The following is an 18,199-nucleotide window of genomic DNA, read 5'->3' as shown; positions in this document are numbered from 1 at the left end:
GCTGACTACGGTAAAGAGAAGAGTTTGTCCTGCTTGAAAGCAGATGTAAAAAATGAAAAGGACACTATGAGCAGGACTCTTCCGTGTTCCCATTTCCTAAAGTAAAGACTATTTAATCTTAAAGAAAACATCTCAACTAAAAAGTTTGGCCTTTGATGTTGTCTTTTTCTTTTACTTCTCTGAGGTAATGTAAATGACTTGTGTAAATGCTTAGGCAACAGCAAAAAGATGTGAAAAACTCCACGTATGTGCACAGTGGAGGGTTGTGACATGAATGTGAATAAGCGTCTTTACTGTGTATTTGTTAATGTATCAGTAGTGTATCTACTTTTCCCCGAGTGTCCAGGGGCTGAAGTGAAGCTATGTGCTGCAAAAGCTAACTGAATGTGACATTGTGTTTTCTTTTTTTAAAGGGAATGTAATAAAAAGTTGTATTGTCTCATTTTAAATTTTCATTTTGATCATTTTTGTACAAGATGTGAAAAAGTTTCCTTTATTTATAAAATATTTCCCAAAATTTAGTTTATAATAGCAGTTATTGTGAATGTTTAAGGCTCAGTTTCAAATTTAGACTTAGCCTTTAAACCTTATTTTGGGCAGTAAACCACAATGTTTTTGCTAGGAGATAGGCAAGAAGATCAAATCACAGCAGGCAACAGGTTAGCTTAGCTTAGCACATTAGATAGCTCACTCTGTCCAAATTTTTTGAAACCAGCACAGATTTCTTTGCTCTTACAAAATAAAAGCTTCAATTTGTGGAGGGGAGGGGGGTAGTGTCTTAAGCCTACAATACAGAGTGACTTGATGCTCTTGACCTGTACTTATAACATGCGGTGGAGATGGATAGCGAATGAGTAACAGCTTCTAACTTCCCACAAGCACTCATTTATTTAAAATATCAAAAATAAAAGTGCTACCTCTACCACACATTACTTGACAGCACTCTAGTCCGCGTACCCACGTAAGAATCCATTACAGAGATGGTAGAAGAAGAACAAAAACGGGGGTGACGCACCAGTCATGAGACAGGAGGCGCCGCCGTGCGACGATACACTGCGTTACAACAGCAACTGTTACGAACTGAAAACCTTTAATGTTAATTAGTGAACATTAGCTTTTAAAATCTACAGAAAAGTTAAAGACAGTAGCAACAAAGAGGGAAAGTGAATCTTTAACATATTCATTTTATGTAGGTTAATCTGCTGTGAAGCGGTCAGGGCTGCACAGCAAAAGAACAAAAAAAAAAAAAATGCTGTTCAAACAGTTTTGTGCATTCCAGAGCAAAAGGGAGGTGTATGCTACCACTCTAAACTCCTCAAGGTCAAAAGTTAAAAGATCTCAGTTTAACCACTCGTTATCTTATGGGAACAGAGTCGTTCAGTCTGTGTTAGAATTTTCCATCACAGCCTTAATGGGACTGTTAGTCTGATTTTGCACTTTTGGACAAACACAAACAAGCTGTTTGTCATTGTTATCAATCTTTTTGCTAACCCACATATGGGTTCTTACATCATATAAATGAGAGAAGTGTAATTTTAAGAGTTGGAAAACCTTAGAAATGGCAGTGGTTCATGTGGATATTTATTTCCCTAAAAGGTAAACTATGTGTTGTTGCAACACAACTGGTGACCTACCCAGTGTGTACCCTGCCTCTCACCCTATGATAGATTTTTTTATATGCGTCACAATAATATATTTTTTTATAAAGCCAATCACAGAGTCTGACATTGTGCTTAAATGCGCTTTTCTCAAAGTTTGCATGAAGTCTTGGAACTGAACTGAATCACAAAAATAACAATAGTTTTCATAAATTATATATAACGATAATTTGGTGATAGACCTTTGATAAAAAAGTATCTGATGGTGTGTCAAAATCAACTGTTTGACTTCCAGATACCCAGCACAGTAACAATGTAATGCTGAAATGTTTCGAGTTTTCGTGAGCTGATTAGAACTGAGTTTGATAAGATGTGAGACAATTTTAATTTGAAAAGACTATTCCAGACTGTAATACTATACCTGGATCAAGAAAAGTATTCTGTGATATTTTCTTTATAATTTCTGCAACCCCTTTTTTCATACAAGATACCAAAGCTACTTTTTCTTTTTAAAATAGCCTTTTCCACTACTTTTTAGACCAAATCCTTAAATAACTGTCATTATTCTTGTGGGGGAAACTTTATGGATATCTCTCACAGTAACACACAAGCGGTGGAAATGACTACGAATATTTGTTATGTAAGATAACTGTCGTGACAATAACATTAGTCCCAAACATTGCTGAATCAATCAGCCAAGTGTTTAGAATTCAATGCCTTGATTATTAGCCACGCCCCAAAGACGGTGTTCCGCTTTTCTATTTGTAAATATTCAAGTCACGTGGAAATTTAGTCCAATAAGCACCATTCTCTTCCCAGATCGTGGGCGTTTCCATTTGTGCTCCTGCTGCCGAGACCGGGAGCTAGCGTGAAGCGCTGTGTTAACGACACAACGGTAAGTAACAAGAAAAGATCCGAAATAATAACTTTAAGTATTTAGGAATGAACATACTAAGGAAGCTGCATACCAAGAGTAGTTCAGATGCTCGACTGTATATTCTGTCTTGGGCTCGTAGACTTCAGACGTTGAGCTTTTTTTGCCATTGTTCGGCAAAGCTAGCATGCTAGTGCTAACTGTAGCTGAGGTTTCAATGGGGTCTCGTTTTGTCTCCTCTACCATTTTGGTGTCTGATAAGCAGCAGACAAGAACTTAAATTCAAAATTCTCAGTTAATGTGCATCATATTATCGAGTTTTGCAATTGGCAGGAATAATGGTAACACACATGGCTGTGTTTCCCGATTTGTGGAGCATGTCTGCGCAGCTTTAAACCGCAGTCGGTCGGTTTTTGTCGGGGATGCGAGCTAGCTGCCGTCAACAGCCAGACTCTGCGCCGAATTAAAATGGCGTCTGTTTTTAAATCCACGAGTTGGAGCTGCGAGGGTTCGGGGACTGGTTGTTTCTTGACGTAAAGGTTACGTTTCAGTGTGAAGCTTTAGTGGCTCGTGGGGAGTGCGACATGAGCTCATTTTGGCTTTGTGCCATGTTTCGGTAAGTCGTTGACAGGTTGGAGCGTAGAAAACGGGGCAGTACGAGCCGTGTTTAAGATTTCTGCTCTTTTACGTTATGTCAGCTTTGTATCCAGGTACAGAAAGGTAGACCCACGATGGGAATGCTACAGTATGTGAGACCTGTGGGTGTGTCGCTATTATTGAATGAGAAGTCCTGCCCGCCCACTTCACGCCACTATTTGATCCAGATCTTAGCGTTTTGCTGTAGTAACACAGTAGCAGCTACACTCATCACGTCAGACAACACTGATGAACACTCAGTCATCCATGAAGGTTCTGCTGTTACCCTCCACTCACATTAATCTGTTTACACCAGCCTGGTTTTTATTTTTATTTTGGATAATATATATATATACACATACACATACATGATTGCCCTTTATTCTGAAATATTGTGGTTTGTAGACACGAGTTTATTTATTACTGTGGAGCAGGAGAGGCTGGGCCTGTTTAGTGCCTGAGGCTTGTAAATGTGTACCAACTATGTTGCTGCAGCTGGGGGCCAGAGATGCCAGTGACGTGTAAAAACATTTTCACCTCTGAGCCACTGAGTGTCGAACAGCGACAAACTTGAAATATAAAAAAATGTTGGGTTTTAATTTTGCCCTGATTTTTTTTTTTTTTTTTTTATTTCCGTCCTGCAGACTCAGACAGCAGCAAAGTCATCTGCTGCCAAGACGGCCGTTTTAATACTGTGGGTCACTGGATAAAGCAGCTGTCACGGTCTCCACAACAGCAATGGTAAAATTTTCATTATTCAAGTCTTACTGCGCGTTGTTTATAGGGCAGAGGATATCCAGGCATTTATATTAAATACCAGTGTTAACAGGACAAATGATTGTGACCCATCTGATGCAGCCAGCATGTTGCTGTTCCATGATGCCCGGGGCTTTGGGAACACATGCTGGCTGCTTTCACATCACTGCCATCACTCTCCCATAATTTGGCTTTGGTTGCCTGTGCATACCCTCTGCTTGTGTAATGATTCGTTTTAGAAGCTTGACCTCTGTGTTCAGTATTTCAATTCATCAAACAAGGTCAGAGGAAGGCGGTCTTAGTTTGGTGGCCCGTTTAATCTTGATAAATGGTTTTTCCAGGTTGAGCAGGAGCTATTTCATAAAACTGGATTAGTAAAGTTAGTTGAATAACTGGTCTGATTAGAACCTCGACTGAAGTTTGAGGAGCTGCTGCATAAATGTGTTAATCTGGTTAATTGTCCCAGGGTAATTCAAGATGAGGTATTGATGTATTTTCAAGAGTAAAAGTTAGACTTTTATTTGTGGAATGCAAGGTAATAAATCTCATGCACATTCTTGTCATGCATTGAAGTCTGGGTAGTGTTACGATGGGAATGCTTTGATTGAAACTAATCTCGTCTAGCCATGTGACAGATATGTTCCCTTAAATTCACGCTGTTGTTTCTTTTCACCACTAGCCACCACCAATGCGCCACCGCGCCATGCGTGTCTTCATGAATGACGACCGCCATGTTATGGCAAAACACTCTGCCATCTACCCGACACAGGAAGAGCTGGAAAGTGTACAAAACATGGTGTCTCACACAGAGAGAGCACTCAAGGCCGTCTCTGACTGGCTGGATAAACAGGAAAAGGGGACGACAAAGTCTGACTCAGGCACAGAGACTGATAAAGAAAGGTGAGATGTTGGAGACTTTGAGTAAACAAGTACCTTTTTAAAACCAAAGCTGACTTTGTTTCATTTTATTCTTCTCCACTGTGCATCCGGTGTCTTTTCAAAGTGAGCATAAGGATCAGGCCACCCGCTCTCTGCGTGGCGTCATGAGGGTGGGACTGGTTGCTAAAGGCCTGTTACTGAAGGGGGACCTGGACCTAGAGCTGGTGCTCCTTTGTAAGGACAAGCCTACCATCAGTCTGCTGAAGAAGGTGTCTGAGAACCTTGTTACACAGCTCAAGGTGAGAAGTGTGATGATTCACTCTATATTTGGAAAAGTTTTATTTAACTATAACATTGCTATTTCAGATAACTTGAAACTAAACTAAAACTAGATGCGATTTAACACAAATAAAAATAAAAAGTAGATTTAGAAAAAGGCAAATTAAGTGAGCAAACGTTTATAAACTATATTAGTTTTAGTCTTTGTGGTGCATTATCAATCTGAAGCTTTGGGTCATGTCTTGATAGAGATTTGGGGTACCTACGTGGCTGTGATGCTACTTGTATTGTAATGCCTGTAAAGTCTTAGCCTTATCAAACATATTTGTCATTATAGTAATTGGAAAAACTAAAACGGCCCATTTTAGAACAATAAAAACTAAACTGAAACAAGCAGAAGCTGAAAGCTAACTGAAATTAAACTGAGTTGGGAAAATTATTTTCAATTTTGACATGACTGATGTTCTGGGTGTCCGTGTCATCCTGTGCAGTAAGGACAAACAAAACTTCCCACTGGCAGCATGCACACAAGCAGTGACTCCGACCCAAAAAGCAGCTCCTGTTTCTGTGAGCTGGGAAGAGGAAATGTAAAGCTAAAATGAATTCAAGGCTGCAGTAAACCAATGAAAATGTTATTTGGCTGAAATCGTCCGCCTGCCAGTATTCGTATTTTAAACGTATTGATTAACATTGTGTTAGGCCCGGAAAGCTTGTATTTTCGGGTTAGCCCTTCACACTTGGGGGTACTCTTTAATTAAAATTTCGGTAAATGTAAGCATTAAATAAGCTAATCAGAAGCGTCTCGCTTGGGTGAAAACTCCTCTGACCCAAAAGTGTCTGCAGACGGACACATTTGTGGGAACAATGATAGTAATGGGTATTATGGAAAAGCTAGTCGTTGCCTTTGTTCTTATGAAAGTGAAATCTGTGATTGCCTCACCAGTGAGAATTTGGTTGGATGAGAACATATCCATTGATATAAGCCTTGAGATTACATCTGTACTGGTATGTAAACTGTTGGGGAAAGTTACTGGTAGCAGTTTTAATAAAACAAAATGATCTAGGACCAAGAATCTATATTTGCTAGCTTCATAGATTTCTGTAATAACTCAATATCTTTAAAATGAAACAAGACATTAGGGCTTTTTATAAACCCAAATTTAGAGGAAAAAGCGATTTCAAAGTTTTCATTCTGGATCCCTGAGTAGTGTTATGTTGTTAAGGAAATCCTACAGTTGTATAGTCTTTGGTATCCCTACACGTGTCCTCCTTCATGACTGGATAAGTTAAAGAAACCAGTGTCAAGTCTTCTTTTTTTTTTCTTTTTTTTTTTTTTTTTAAACTGTACTGATTGTCTTGTTTTCTTTCTTTCAGTTGATCACAGAAGACAAGTATGTGGTGACCCAACAGATCCGTGAAGCTAGCATCGTCATAAAGAACACCAAGGAGCCCCCTCTCACCCTCACAATTCACCTGACGTCCCCTTTGGTCCGTGAAGAGATTGAGAGGGCTGCAGCTGGAGGTAAGCTCCTGATTGAAAGCCTCAGTGTTTTTCTTTCTTTTTTTCTTTTCTTTCTTCTTTTTCCCCTCTTTTTAGTGGCACCCTGTTTCCAGCAGGGAGGCCAGGCAGGTAACCAGCCTAGACAGATATTGTTTATTGGGCCTTCAATGGAGCTAGAGGACAAGAAATGCAGTCACATAATGAAAGTGTGCTATGCTTATAGCTCTCTAGACACTCTTGTAGTTCCATGTAATGTAATTGGACATTTTTGATGGCCCAATATACAGTATAGGGCAGGTAGTTTACTGACTTCTGAAGACGTGGCTTTCTCTTCCCCCTTAATGATCAAGGTCACCAAAGAAATGAAGGCTTACTGAGAATTTAACCAAATACAAAAAGAGAGACCACTTTGTTTGCATGTGTTTTATCATTGATGATGAACAGTTTGCATTGCAGCAAAAATGAGTAGCAAAACGTGCAGTGACGCCCAGCAGTGGGCTATTGACAGTCTCTGATGTTGTTGAGCAGGGAAGGCTTGGGGTTGCAGATAATGACAAGGGACACTTGAAATTGCCTGTCCAACCACACCCAAAAATCCAGGGGTTGGTCCCACATGTCAGCTAGTAATAATTAATGGCAATGTGAAACATGTAGTTATTTGGATTATTGGTAGCTATACAACAAAACATTTGTATTTTGCGTTTTTTGAGTTTTCAACAATAGACCTCTACCTTGACTTTATCTGTAGCTTCGTGCTCACAGTGAGGCCCAGTTTGGGACTTTGTTTAATTTTTTTCTTTTTAAGCCATCAGTTTTGCTGCAGTGTGGACTTTTTTTTATACCCACCTTTTGTGTATCTGATCATTTTTGCCTGTGGTTTCAATTCTGATTCTCTCTGTCAAGCCTTCTAGTTTGTCAATTTTTAGGGACGCTGGACCTTTGACCAACTGGCCGCTCTCTGTCTCGGAAGGGGCAAAGCGCAGTGTACCCAATCTAGGGGTGAAGGGGAGGGGCTCTACCTCCTGTTAGCGCCAGAAAAAGAAAACTAGACCGTTTTAGGCAATGAAACTAAAGCATCATTTGAGTTGAAGCGGCTATGGAGAGACAACCTCCCATTTGATGAAACCTATAAATCCCTTTATAAAGTTGCCTTTCTACGTCAGGGATTTATTTTTATTTCTTGTAATCTTATTTTTTTACATATTCCAGTTACAACGCACTCTGCATTACAGTCACTCCGGTGGAATTTAAGTGTAATTGTTACGTGCCGGGTCATGTCAAACCATATTAACTGGGAGGTTGGGAGCGTTTGGTGGTTCTCCAGTGGAGGGGTCCCCCTCCCCTTTCCCCTCCTGGCTGTGGTTTGGGAAGGCTGCCTGTGTTCCCCCTGGCCGGCTGACAGAACTCCCCTTGGTCAAACTGTACCTTGTCTTCTTATTCCACCTGCCAATAGAAACGCTTTCAGTCAACGATCCCCCGGATGTTCTGGACAGGCAGAAATGCCTAACTGCCTTGGCGTCTCTCCGCCACGCTAAGTGGTTCCAGGTTTGGATCTTGTCTTTATTTGTCTCTAAAACAGAAGTAGTTTTGAGTTTGGTTTTATGCTGTTTGTCTTTTATTTGGGCGTTCCATGTGTTTTTTGTTTTTCTTTCTTTTTTTTTAAATTTACTCTTTTGAAGTGTACTTCCTGTAGTAATTCTTGATGACCTGGATGTTTGTTTCTTAGGAAACCTTTGTCATTGCACTGTTGTAGAGTTGTTTTACTCACATAACAGATTTTTATTGCTTTATCATTTCATAAACGGAGAAATTGTTGCTTTTCGGTCCCTGATTTTCTTTGTTTTCACATTTAGCTTAACAGCTTCTAACTCAAATCAGTAAAAAAAAAAAAAAAAAAAAAAAAGGGGGGGGGGGAGAACTAATCCATGGTTTGTCCAGGTGCAATATTTCTCCAATGTCAGTGTTGCTGTGAGTGCTTTGTCATTATTTTCACACTTCTGCAAGTCGCAAGCTCCACTTTTGGTAGAGAAAGGGTTCCTTGTAGTTAATTGTGTTTGATTATATCTCATTGTAGTATTTTCGCCTGTTTCATTTCTGGCTTTGACACTATAACGATCAGTGCTCCATCTCTGCAGCTTGTTATTGTAGAGTATGTGGCCTCAGCTGTTTCTGCTCTCTGGCTGTTTCTGTTACTGTGTGCCACAAAAGCAGCAGAAATATTGCACCTCGAGTCATATTTTAAACTTCCTTTGCCACTAACTTAGTCATGGCCTCTTTTAATGACAGCACATGTATGCATATCCTCTGAAATAACACACTTGTTAATCATTTTAAAGTTGACATAAAGTTTGAGGTGGCTTTAGTCGCGCATTCATATGCATGCTTTTTTTTCCTACAAGCAGTAACTACACCATCGATCATGCTGGCTATTGATTTGCAGACATAATAGGCTTTTCCACCAAAGTGATCAAACATCATTCTGTCACCTAATCTCTCTGGACATTTACCATAATGACAAAGCTAAAATGCTGTAGTCTGTGTGGCTTCATTTTTATCTTTCCACATATTTGAATATTTATCTTGCTTTTTGTTGCGTACAGTCTGCTTTTCTGTTGTGTTGTTGTTTTTGTTGTTGTTGTTTTTTGTTGTTGTTTTGTTTTTTGTTTAACTAAGGCTGTTTGTGCCCCTCCCCCCACCCCTTCTTGTTTCCTCAGGCTAGAGCCAATGGGCTTCGCTCCTGTGTCATTGTCATCCGGATCCTAAGGGACTTATGCGCCCGCGTCCCAACATGGGCCCCCCTTCGGGGCTGGGTGAGTAAAAGAAAACCTTATAACAAAAAAAATAAATTTTAGATGGACAGATATGCGCTGATTGTGCCTTTTTAAGACTATCAGATATGTTGAATAAATATTGCCTAAGGCTGATGAAAATGTCAAAAAAGAAACTTTAAAATTCCTTTGTTATTGCTTTCAAGACACCACTATCTCACGTTCTAATACTGTGACCTGAAATCTCTTTGTGTAAGGGCTTAAAAATAGCATCCTATCTCTCATGCTTTGCAGCCATTGGAGCTGATCTGTGAGAAAGCCATTGGCACAGGGAACCGGCCCATGGGTGCAGGAGAGGCTCTGCGGAGGGTTTTAGAATGTCTGGCTTCAGGAATCCTCATGGCAGGTATACACCTGAGATCTCTTCTCAAAACTTTAATTGTGCAAGTGTAATTGTACTTGTTTAGTTTGTGCGCTTATTTCTAAGCACACGCCAATGCTGTCGTTTGTTTATGTTGTAAGATGGGCCTGGAATTTCCGATCCATGTGAGAAGGAGCCAACAGATGCAATTGGTCATTTGGACCAGCAGCAAAGAGAAGACATCACAGCAAGTGCACAAGTAAGTGTGTGGGTGTGGCAGCAGCAGTGCCTCAAAAAGTCCCCAAGAGGCTGGCTACAAAAGCAAGCTCATGTCCATCAACATCAGTGTTCAAATTCCCAAATATGCAGCAAAAGAAGAAAAATCATGTTTACAGCCTGGTACAAAAAAACAGCCCAACATGATCTGCATGGAGAGAGATTTGTTTATTTTATATTTTTAACTGATTTCAAATTTAGGTTTAAAATTGGGGTCATTGGGGGAAAAAAAACTCCAGTACTTTCAAACTCTATTGCTTAACTTGAATTAGCTGGTTTCTATGATGCAGTCAAGCAGTTTATGGTTGCAGCATGCTGATGAGTTTTGCTAGCCATAGCTGGTGACTTAGCACTTTACCCTGTTGTCCAAATAGAGTCACTTCTGACTTAAAATAAACGAATAAACAAAAGAAATGGCTCAGACACTAACAACAGGGCTTCATAAACCAGTGAGTGATGTCACAGTGTCTGTGTCCTTCTTTCATATACAGTCTGTGTTCTGCATATTCATAAATGGGTATATAGTTAACATCATGTGTTTGTTGTCCTCAGCATGCCTTAAGACTGTCAGCTTTTGGACAGCTTCACAAAGTGCTTGGAATGGATCCACTTCCTTCTAAGATGCCCAAGAAACCTCGACCTGAGACTCCTATCGATTACACAGGTAAACCTGAGATTTAAGTCGTCTACAAAAGCACATTAGACATGGAAGTTTTGTCTGTGCATGGTGTATATTTAATATGTATTTAGTATAATTTGAATGATCTCATTGCACAACTTCGGTTGTTGTGTTTCAGTGCAAATCCCACCCAGTACAGCATATGCACCACCAATGAAGAGGCCTATCGAGGAAGAAGAGGGTACTGATGACAAGAGTCCCAATAAAAAGAAGAAAAAGCTGCAGAAGAAATGTAAGTGCTCTTTTAGCTCAAGGTGCGTGCGTGCGTGCGCTTATCTGGGCATGGCAGAACAATCTGTGCCCAGGTAGGTGCGGAAGAGACACACTTGGGTGATCAGATGTGAAGTTCAGCTGTATCAGAAATCATGAAGTGTGCTGCCATTGATAATGTTACTCAAATATGTTCCTTTCTTTTTGAATTGAATTAACAATTTTGATGTTTGTTCACTTTCAATAGGTTAAAGATGTTTGGTTTAAAAAATTATAACTACATTACTACTTTCTGGTCAAAGAAATTTCACTAGTCTGATGATTAAAGTAAAACATTTGGATTTTACTGTATGTTATTATTGTTATCATAATGCTGTTTTTCTGACTTTATCACCAGCTGCAGAGGAGAAGGCTGAGCCTCCCCAAGCCATGAATGCCCTAATGAGGCTCAATCAGTTAAAGCCAGGACTACAGTATAAGCTGATCTCCCAGACTGGCCCAGTTCATGTTCCTGTCTTTACAATGGCTGTAGAGGTAGATGGCAAGACATTTGAGGCTTCAGGCCCATCAAAACGCACTGCCAAGCTGCACGTAGCTGTAAAGGTAGGCAAAACATTTGCAAGACTGTCTGAAATGCATATTAGATTTCATTGTTGCCTCAGTGTCTTTTTGTAGGTATAGTTAGACTTTATTCTTGTCTTTTTAACCTACAATGAATCTTCTGTGGGCACCTTTTAGGTTTTACAGGACATGGGCCTGCCCACTGGAGTAGAACTAAAGTCTCCTGAGCCGGCAGTAAAAGCAGACGAGGCAGTAGTAGCAAACACTGTGGAACAACAGAAGCCAGTAGTGCCACCTGTCGAAACTATCACTGCTGCCGCAGGAGCAGCTAATGCAGAAAGCACTGAAGCTGCAGAGGTATGTGTGTCAGCAACCAGCTTTTGGGTTGTTTCCTGTACTGCTCAATGTGTCATTTTACCCACCAACTCTTTCTTATCAGACTGCTCGCCAGCAGGGACCAATCCTCACTAAACACGGCAAGAACCCAGTGATGGAGCTGAATGAGAAGCGTCGAGGCCTCAAGTATGAGCTCATATCAGAGACCGGCGGCAGCCACGACAAACGTTTTGTCATGGAGGTGGAGATCGATGGGCAGAAGTTCCAGGGCACAGGATCCAATAAAAAGGTGGCTAAGGCTTATGCAGCTCTGGCTGCACTGGAACGGCTCTTCCCTGAAGGCTCAGCACCCGAAGCTGCTAAAAAGAAAAAGGGACCACCCATGGTAAGCATCCCATTTCAAAAGTCCAGGCCCAAGATTTTTGCTTAAAGCATGTTTGTAGTTAAAGTAACTGTGGTTCATGTTGTATTTTGTGTACCTCAGTTCCTGTACAGCTCAGTGGTAATGTACCATGACAGTGATGAAAGAGTAACATCCAACAAGTTTACATCTTGCGTTTTGCAGTGAAGTAAAGTTGTAGGGTCTTGTGTTTGGGGGGGGGGGGGGGGCGTTCTGTATTGGAACATCATATTAAAATGGCAGTAAAAGCCGTAACGATTGGACACACAACACGCCAACTTAAGAGCTGCATGACCAGCCGAAGTGCCAAAAGAAGACGTCATATGACGTCAAAATAAGCTCATGACACAGGCAATGCAGCAAGTATAATGGCCACATTACTGCTCAAATAAAAAAAAAAAGTAAAAGTTAAAATTAAACGTGCTCTGTTCATCTATTTGAGTTAATTACTGATGTTAGAAAGGATTGTGTCACATCTTAAAAACATGAGACAGTTGCCTCTTAACAGGCTGACAAGTGAATTCTATCTGAAGGATGCACAACAGAAGTATCTGCCAAAAAACCAAAGGGGGAAAAACTTTAATGAGCATCTTTCTTCAATGCTCTCTTCCACTCCCACTGCTATCTTGGATTTGGTTGTCAAGAGAAAATTATAGTCCATTGTAGGGCTTGCAATAAATGGAAATCTTCTGTTTAATGGTGGCAAACGCTGGCTCTCCTGATAAGATAATCTGCAGTTCATCCATGTTATGTAGCAAAATACTATCTTGAGTGGATGCTGTTAGCCACTTTACCCAGACTGTTGAGCTGATCTGGTAAGTAACTACTTAATCTGCTAATGGCATTAACTATGGCTAGGTTACAGCTAACTGGTTAACTGTTTTGTTTGCTAACGCTATTAATACAAAAGTATAATGGTATTGATTTGAACTCTTTACCCTTGAAAGGCTACCATGAGTAACCATTGAAGCTCTTTTCTGCGCGGAGTGCTTCCTGTCATATTTTAGGCCTGCTTATAGAACAAAATGACTGGGTTTGCAACAGAAGTTAGCGAAGGTGGTCTCTGCCTGTGCAGCTACCCTTTGTTTGATGACTATTACAGTAGTTTGTTTTCAATGTCTTTATTGGTATTAACTGAGGTGTTGAAACTCACCATTAAAGGTACAGGGGAGGTCATCAAATGTTGCCTTTATGACGTAAAGAGTTAAGATATCAGCAAATAAGGTACGGAAACAACACTAAGATGAATAACTAAAATTTGCTAGTGTTCTTACTCATATGGGGGAAGTAGACTAGCTGTAAAATATAGTTATGTAACATGTACTTTTGTCATTGTTACTGAAACACAGGTATGCAGAAAGTTATGCTGAACTCCTTTTAAGTGATGTTCATTTTCTCTTTAGCACACGCCAGGGTTTGGCATGATGGGAGCCCCTGGACCTGGAGATGTCGGCGCCCCCAGGGGCAGAGGGAGAGGAGGGCGAGGTCGTGGAAGAGGCAGAGGTTTCAATAATGGAGGCGGCTATGGCCAAGGAGGTAAAAACAGATCCTGGTATACTGGTACTGCTGGTAGACTTGGTCAGTGTGCTTGACACAGTGTTAAATCTCTTGAAAATAAAACTTATGTGCTCCTCCTAGGTGGCTTTGGAACATATGGTTATGGGAACAACGCCAACTCCGGATACAGTGAGTGTCCATTTCTTCCTTTCTAATCTTGTTGTGGGTAAGAATGTAATCTTTGAGAATCTGATTTACCCCGTGAGCTTCAGAATTATATATTTTTGCCAGTTTGTTAGCATTGATGTTGTCCTCCTGCATCTGGCTAGAACTCTGGGAAATGTAGTCTATTATGTGTTAAAAAAAATAAATTAAAAAAAAAAAATGGTTTTTTTTCCCCCAGCCAGCAAGATCATATGCTGGGTTGTTCCCAGTTCAGTGATTTTACATTTCTCTGCTTTAAGCCACAGGATTGAATCTGGTTTTGACAAGTCGCCTCTTATGAGTACCCCTTTCTTCGTTCTGGCAGCCTGTTCTGAGGACTGACCTACAAGAGCGTGACAGGAGCAGAGAAATCTAAAAAAGACCAAAACAAATCAAATTCAGTTTGAACAAAATCCGACCAATGAGTATTTCACCTGCCACAATTTTAAGGCAGGGAAAAAAATTCAAACTAAAATTTAAATCTAATTTTGATCATTTTTTTCCCCTTCTCTGCCCTGTCTCACTCTTTAGGTGACTTTGTCTCAGACTGCTATGGCTACCACGAGTTTGCGACATAGATGTTCCCCCAGTCTTAGAAAATCCAAAACTGTGCTGTAGCGAGGATAAAAACGGACAAAATACTCAGTAGTTTTCCCGAAGCATCACGAACTCCTCTTCACCACCAAGTCCTCAACCCTTGGAACAAAGTGACAGCTACCCTCTGCCCTGTCTTGCCAGTTCTTGTTGTCGTAACCATGGCACCTCGGGGAGATGACGTGCCACTTGCATGCATGTAGCCATAACACCTTGTGTTCTCTCAAGTTGCCGTGGATGTACCCAAACTCCTGGATCTCTGCAAGCTGCAGGGCCGATTTGTTGCACAGTATCTTCACCCGTCATACTGGGGGACGGGGCTTGTTTCTGGAGTGTGACTAGCTGGCAGCTGGACTAGACTGTCTTTTGGATTGTTGTCAAGACCACAAGGATGGCCTGGTCTCTCTCTTTATCTTAACGTTTTCTTGGATGCAAATGCTGAGAACATTTCCACGTGGATTGCTTTTTAGTTCACTCTTAATGCTTTTTACTCACTCCCATGTTTTTTCCTGTTTGCTTTTAAAAAGTGGTCATGTGGTCTATTCGAAAACAACAAAAGAATCTGCTGTTTCTGTATCACATCAGCAACACTTGTTAAGTCATTACTGCACTGAATGCCTGATGTTCTTATTTTGGGGATGTCTGCAGGTTTCAGTTTTCCATCTGTATTAAGTTCTGAACTGTAGCTGTTGGAAGACAGTGGATGAATTGGAAGATCTGATGCGTGTTGGTGAAAAGACTTGTTCTAGCTGTTTTTATGTTTTGTTTTTTTTAGGTTTTTTGTTTTTGTTTTTTAATAAATGACTTCATTCATCACTGTGCTACTGCAGGCTTTGTTTTGATTGTGCGTGACAATGTATTGCCATTAAGAAACATGTAGTAGGTGCAGCCGCTGCCATGCTATGTTTGTTTTTATGACCATGCAATGCCCTTGTTTCACAGATTACTACAATAACGGAGGTACAAACGGAGGACCTGGGGCATCAGGCAGCTCATCGGTTGGCCCTCCAGCTAACACAGCACTGGGCCCAGCACAGGGATCCTATGGTTCATACTACCAGAACGATGGAGCCTACACTGCCGCTTCTGCCTGCAAGCCCCTCAAAAAGAAACCTCCTATGCACAAAGGAGGGAAAGCATCTTTTCCAGGTCCCCCAGGGACAAATAGTGGGCCTGCAGGGGGCTACCAGTCTGGCAGCGGCTCAGGGCAGGGCTCCTATAACCAGTATGGCCAGGGCTACGGGCAGGGAAAGAAGAGTTTCAACCAGAACCAGGGGGGAGCAGGTGGATACTCGTACAGCACTGCATACCCGAGCCAAGTGACAGGAGGAGCTGGAGGTAATCAAGATTACAGTTACGCTGGTAAAGTGTTGGGATTTTAAGGATTCTAAGAAAAATTTTATTTATACACATTTTCATCACTAATTGTCATCATTTTGGTGCAGGTTTCAACAACCAGTCCGGTTACAACTCACAGGGAGGTGGAGGAGGTAGCAACCAGGGCTTTGGTTCTCAGTACCACAACTCGGTGGGCTACGGCAGAGGCGACAGCAGCATGAACTACCAGTACAGATAGACGACTGCGTCCCTCCATCTGTGAATCTCCAGCACCAAGCACCCCGCATCAGTGTCTCAAGCCTTCTCCAAAGAAAGTGATTGACGGCTTGCCTGTGCTCTCTGCCTTTTCTATGTTTGCTTCGTATGTGCTTTTGGTTTGTATGTAGCACATGTGGGCACAAAACGAGATATCTGGACTTTGATGTGTCAAAGCAGAGTTGTGGCTGAATTTACTGGTCTGTTTCAGTGGTCTGGTCAGTGCTTAGTCTTTTTTAAAATTATATATATAATTTTTTTTTTTTTAATCGATACTACCAGTCCCCATTCTCATCACTAAATATGAAAGCCGATGCTACAATTCACTTGCTTGTTCTGACTTTGTTTCCTTTAACAGTTATGTGGCAACAGCATTTATTTCCACATGAAATTTAGTACAATCTTGTGGTGTTAAACTACAGGGTTGTGTGTTTTGTTTTCCTTTTGTTTTTGTAACAATTCAGTGGACCCAAGAACAACTTTTCTCCAGTGCTTGTAATTTTGGCTTATTTTGTAATTTACCTACTGTGATGTAGTTATTTTAATAAATGGTTTTGGAGATTACTGGAAAGTACACTTTACGTTCTGGTGTTTAAAGTCACATTTCTGCTCAATGTAGCTTTTGGATTGGGTGGGACTTGTTTGAGTTAATGTACAACAAACTATGTTTGTATCAATAAAAGACTTTTATTTTGAATAAAAGCCTTCATTACAGTTTTGACTAAAGTTATCGGCTAACAGTTATAATCATATAAAGTGGGGTATTTCACAGGTAATATTAAGCAGGCTCAAAGGAAATCTGGAAACGCTACCAAAATTACAGCTATAAGCATTTGGAAACTGGGTAAAATAAGTTATGATTTTATTTTATTCTTTTTAAATGTTCATAGATGCCCCTAGGGTTATAAATGTCCTGTAATGTAGTGGCATCACTGAAGCGGAAAAGTTTGTTAAAGGTTAGTAACCAATAAAATATAGTCCGACTGTAACTATGTTATAGAAATGACGCTTTCTCACTCATCCTTTGGTCGGCAGTGGACCAAACCACTTTGAGAAACGTGGGGAGTCAGTCTTTTAAAACATATTTATATGCATAAACATCTGCCTATGATTAAACCAGTAGCTATTTACAATTATATAGTTATATAAAGGGATGTGCTGAGGCCAAAGCGTTTTTCGCAGAAAAAGGGATGTTAGACCACCTTGTACACCATAATATCCGCCCATACTTGGATTGCCATGACAACGCAATTTTAGTCTGCTTTAGGACGGTGGCTACAAAGGAAAAAAGAAGCTTAAGTCGCTCTTTTTGAACTTGGTGCTACACAAAGACCCAGTGTAAGATAAGTAAGGATTACTTTGAGGTGTACATCAAGCAAAGTTTTTCTAGTAGAGTCTAAAATAAAACTAGCTTTTATGGAGCTTGTAGGTAGCATAATAGTTCCAATTTCATCTATTGATAATGCCTGATAAACAATGTTTAGCTATGCAGGGGCGGATCTAGAGAAATTTTCTTAGGTTTGTATGGAAATCAAATGGGGTGGCAAAATCACAGCCTTTTTTTTTCTTTACACAAATGCTGGTGTTACATTGTATACAATGTATTATATATGGTTAAAATACATCAAATGCAGTAAATGTATACATGTTTCATATAAATATAGTCTACAACTGTCTTATTTTTTAGCCCACACAATTAAACATTTCAGTTACATAAAACATGGGATATTTGATTTTATGTACTGTATAGTCTGTATAATAAATAAGTATGTAGCCCAATAAGTATAAAATCCAGACAGCTACACAACATGAGGTGGTTCAGTTACAAACACAAGTCTAACTAAATTGTCTTATTGTCTAATTAAATTGTTACATGCTTAAATTTACACAAAATGCCAGAAATCTGCACTGTCATGAACACATTTTTTCAACAATGGATAGTAGTAGCAGTATGTGACAAGAGTCCTTGGGTAAGACACTTCACCTACCGCCTACTGGTGATGGCCAGAGGGGCCGATGGCGCGATATGGCAGCCTCGCTTCTGTCAGTCTGCCTCAGGGCAGCTGTGGCTACAACTGTAGCTTGCCTCCACCAGTGTGTGAATGTGAGAGTGAATGAATAGTGGGATTGTAAAGCGCTTTATAAATGCAATCCATTATTATTATTATTATTATTATTATTATTATTATTACCTTTA

General features: G+C 40.4%; 2 protein-coding genes across 3 annotated transcripts in view; both read left to right on the top strand.

Annotated features, from left to right (window-relative positions):
- LOC146575589 (prostaglandin E2 receptor EP1 subtype-like) overlaps positions 1–443 on the top strand; it is a 6,083-nt gene extending 5,640 nt beyond the window's left edge. Inside the window, exon 3 of the mRNA XM_085270336.1 lies at positions 1–443. This exon is cut by the window's left edge and continues 403 nt beyond it. The gene's annotated coding sequence lies outside the window, so the exon portion shown is untranslated.
- A 1,956-nt stretch (positions 444–2,399) lies between these two features.
- On the top strand, positions 2,400–16,716 carry ilf3b (interleukin enhancer binding factor 3b). Of its 2 annotated transcripts, XM_085270334.1 has the most exons (18): positions 2,400–2,493; positions 3,753–3,849; positions 4,544–4,764; positions 4,868–5,042; positions 6,397–6,544; positions 7,977–8,068; positions 9,238–9,333; positions 9,586–9,697; positions 9,814–9,911; positions 10,481–10,592; positions 10,726–10,839; positions 11,215–11,420; positions 11,556–11,735; positions 11,818–12,099; positions 13,518–13,650; positions 13,753–13,800; positions 15,352–15,747; positions 15,855–16,716. In XM_085270334.1, the coding sequence occupies exons 2-18, from the start codon at positions 3,847–3,849 to the stop codon at positions 15,983–15,985; spliced, it is 2,547 nt and encodes an 848-aa protein (XP_085126460.1). In that variant the 5' UTR covers positions 2,400–2,493; positions 3,753–3,846; the 3' UTR covers positions 15,986–16,716. The 2 variants fall into 2 exon arrangements, with proteins under 2 accessions (XP_085126460.1, XP_085126461.1); XM_085270335.1 differs by lacking the exons at positions 15,352–15,747; positions 15,855–16,716 and adding an exon at positions 14,347–15,230.
- Positions 16,717–18,199: the final 1,483 nt, after the last annotated feature.

Source organism: Mchenga conophoros, linkage group LG4, assembly GCF_057382185.1.
Source record: "Mchenga conophoros isolate Kocher_MC1m ecotype Shallow Benthic linkage group LG4, M_conophoros_male_GT1.1, whole genome shotgun sequence".
Classification (NCBI taxonomy): domain Eukaryota; kingdom Metazoa; phylum Chordata; class Actinopteri; order Cichliformes; family Cichlidae; genus Mchenga; species Mchenga conophoros.
Note: the sequence above shows the minus strand (reverse complement) of the source record. Positions and strands in the feature narration are given on the sequence as shown.

Coding starts and splice junctions, on each gene's coding strand:
- ilf3b (XM_085270334.1), top strand. Junction 8,069..9,237: donor GCCACGCTAAGTGGTTCCAG/GTTTGGATCTTG, acceptor TTGTTTCCTCAG/GCTAGAGCCAATGGGCTTCG. Junction 11,421..11,555: donor AGCTGCACGTAGCTGTAAAG/GTAGGCAAAACA, acceptor GGCACCTTTTAG/GTTTTACAGGACATGGGCCT.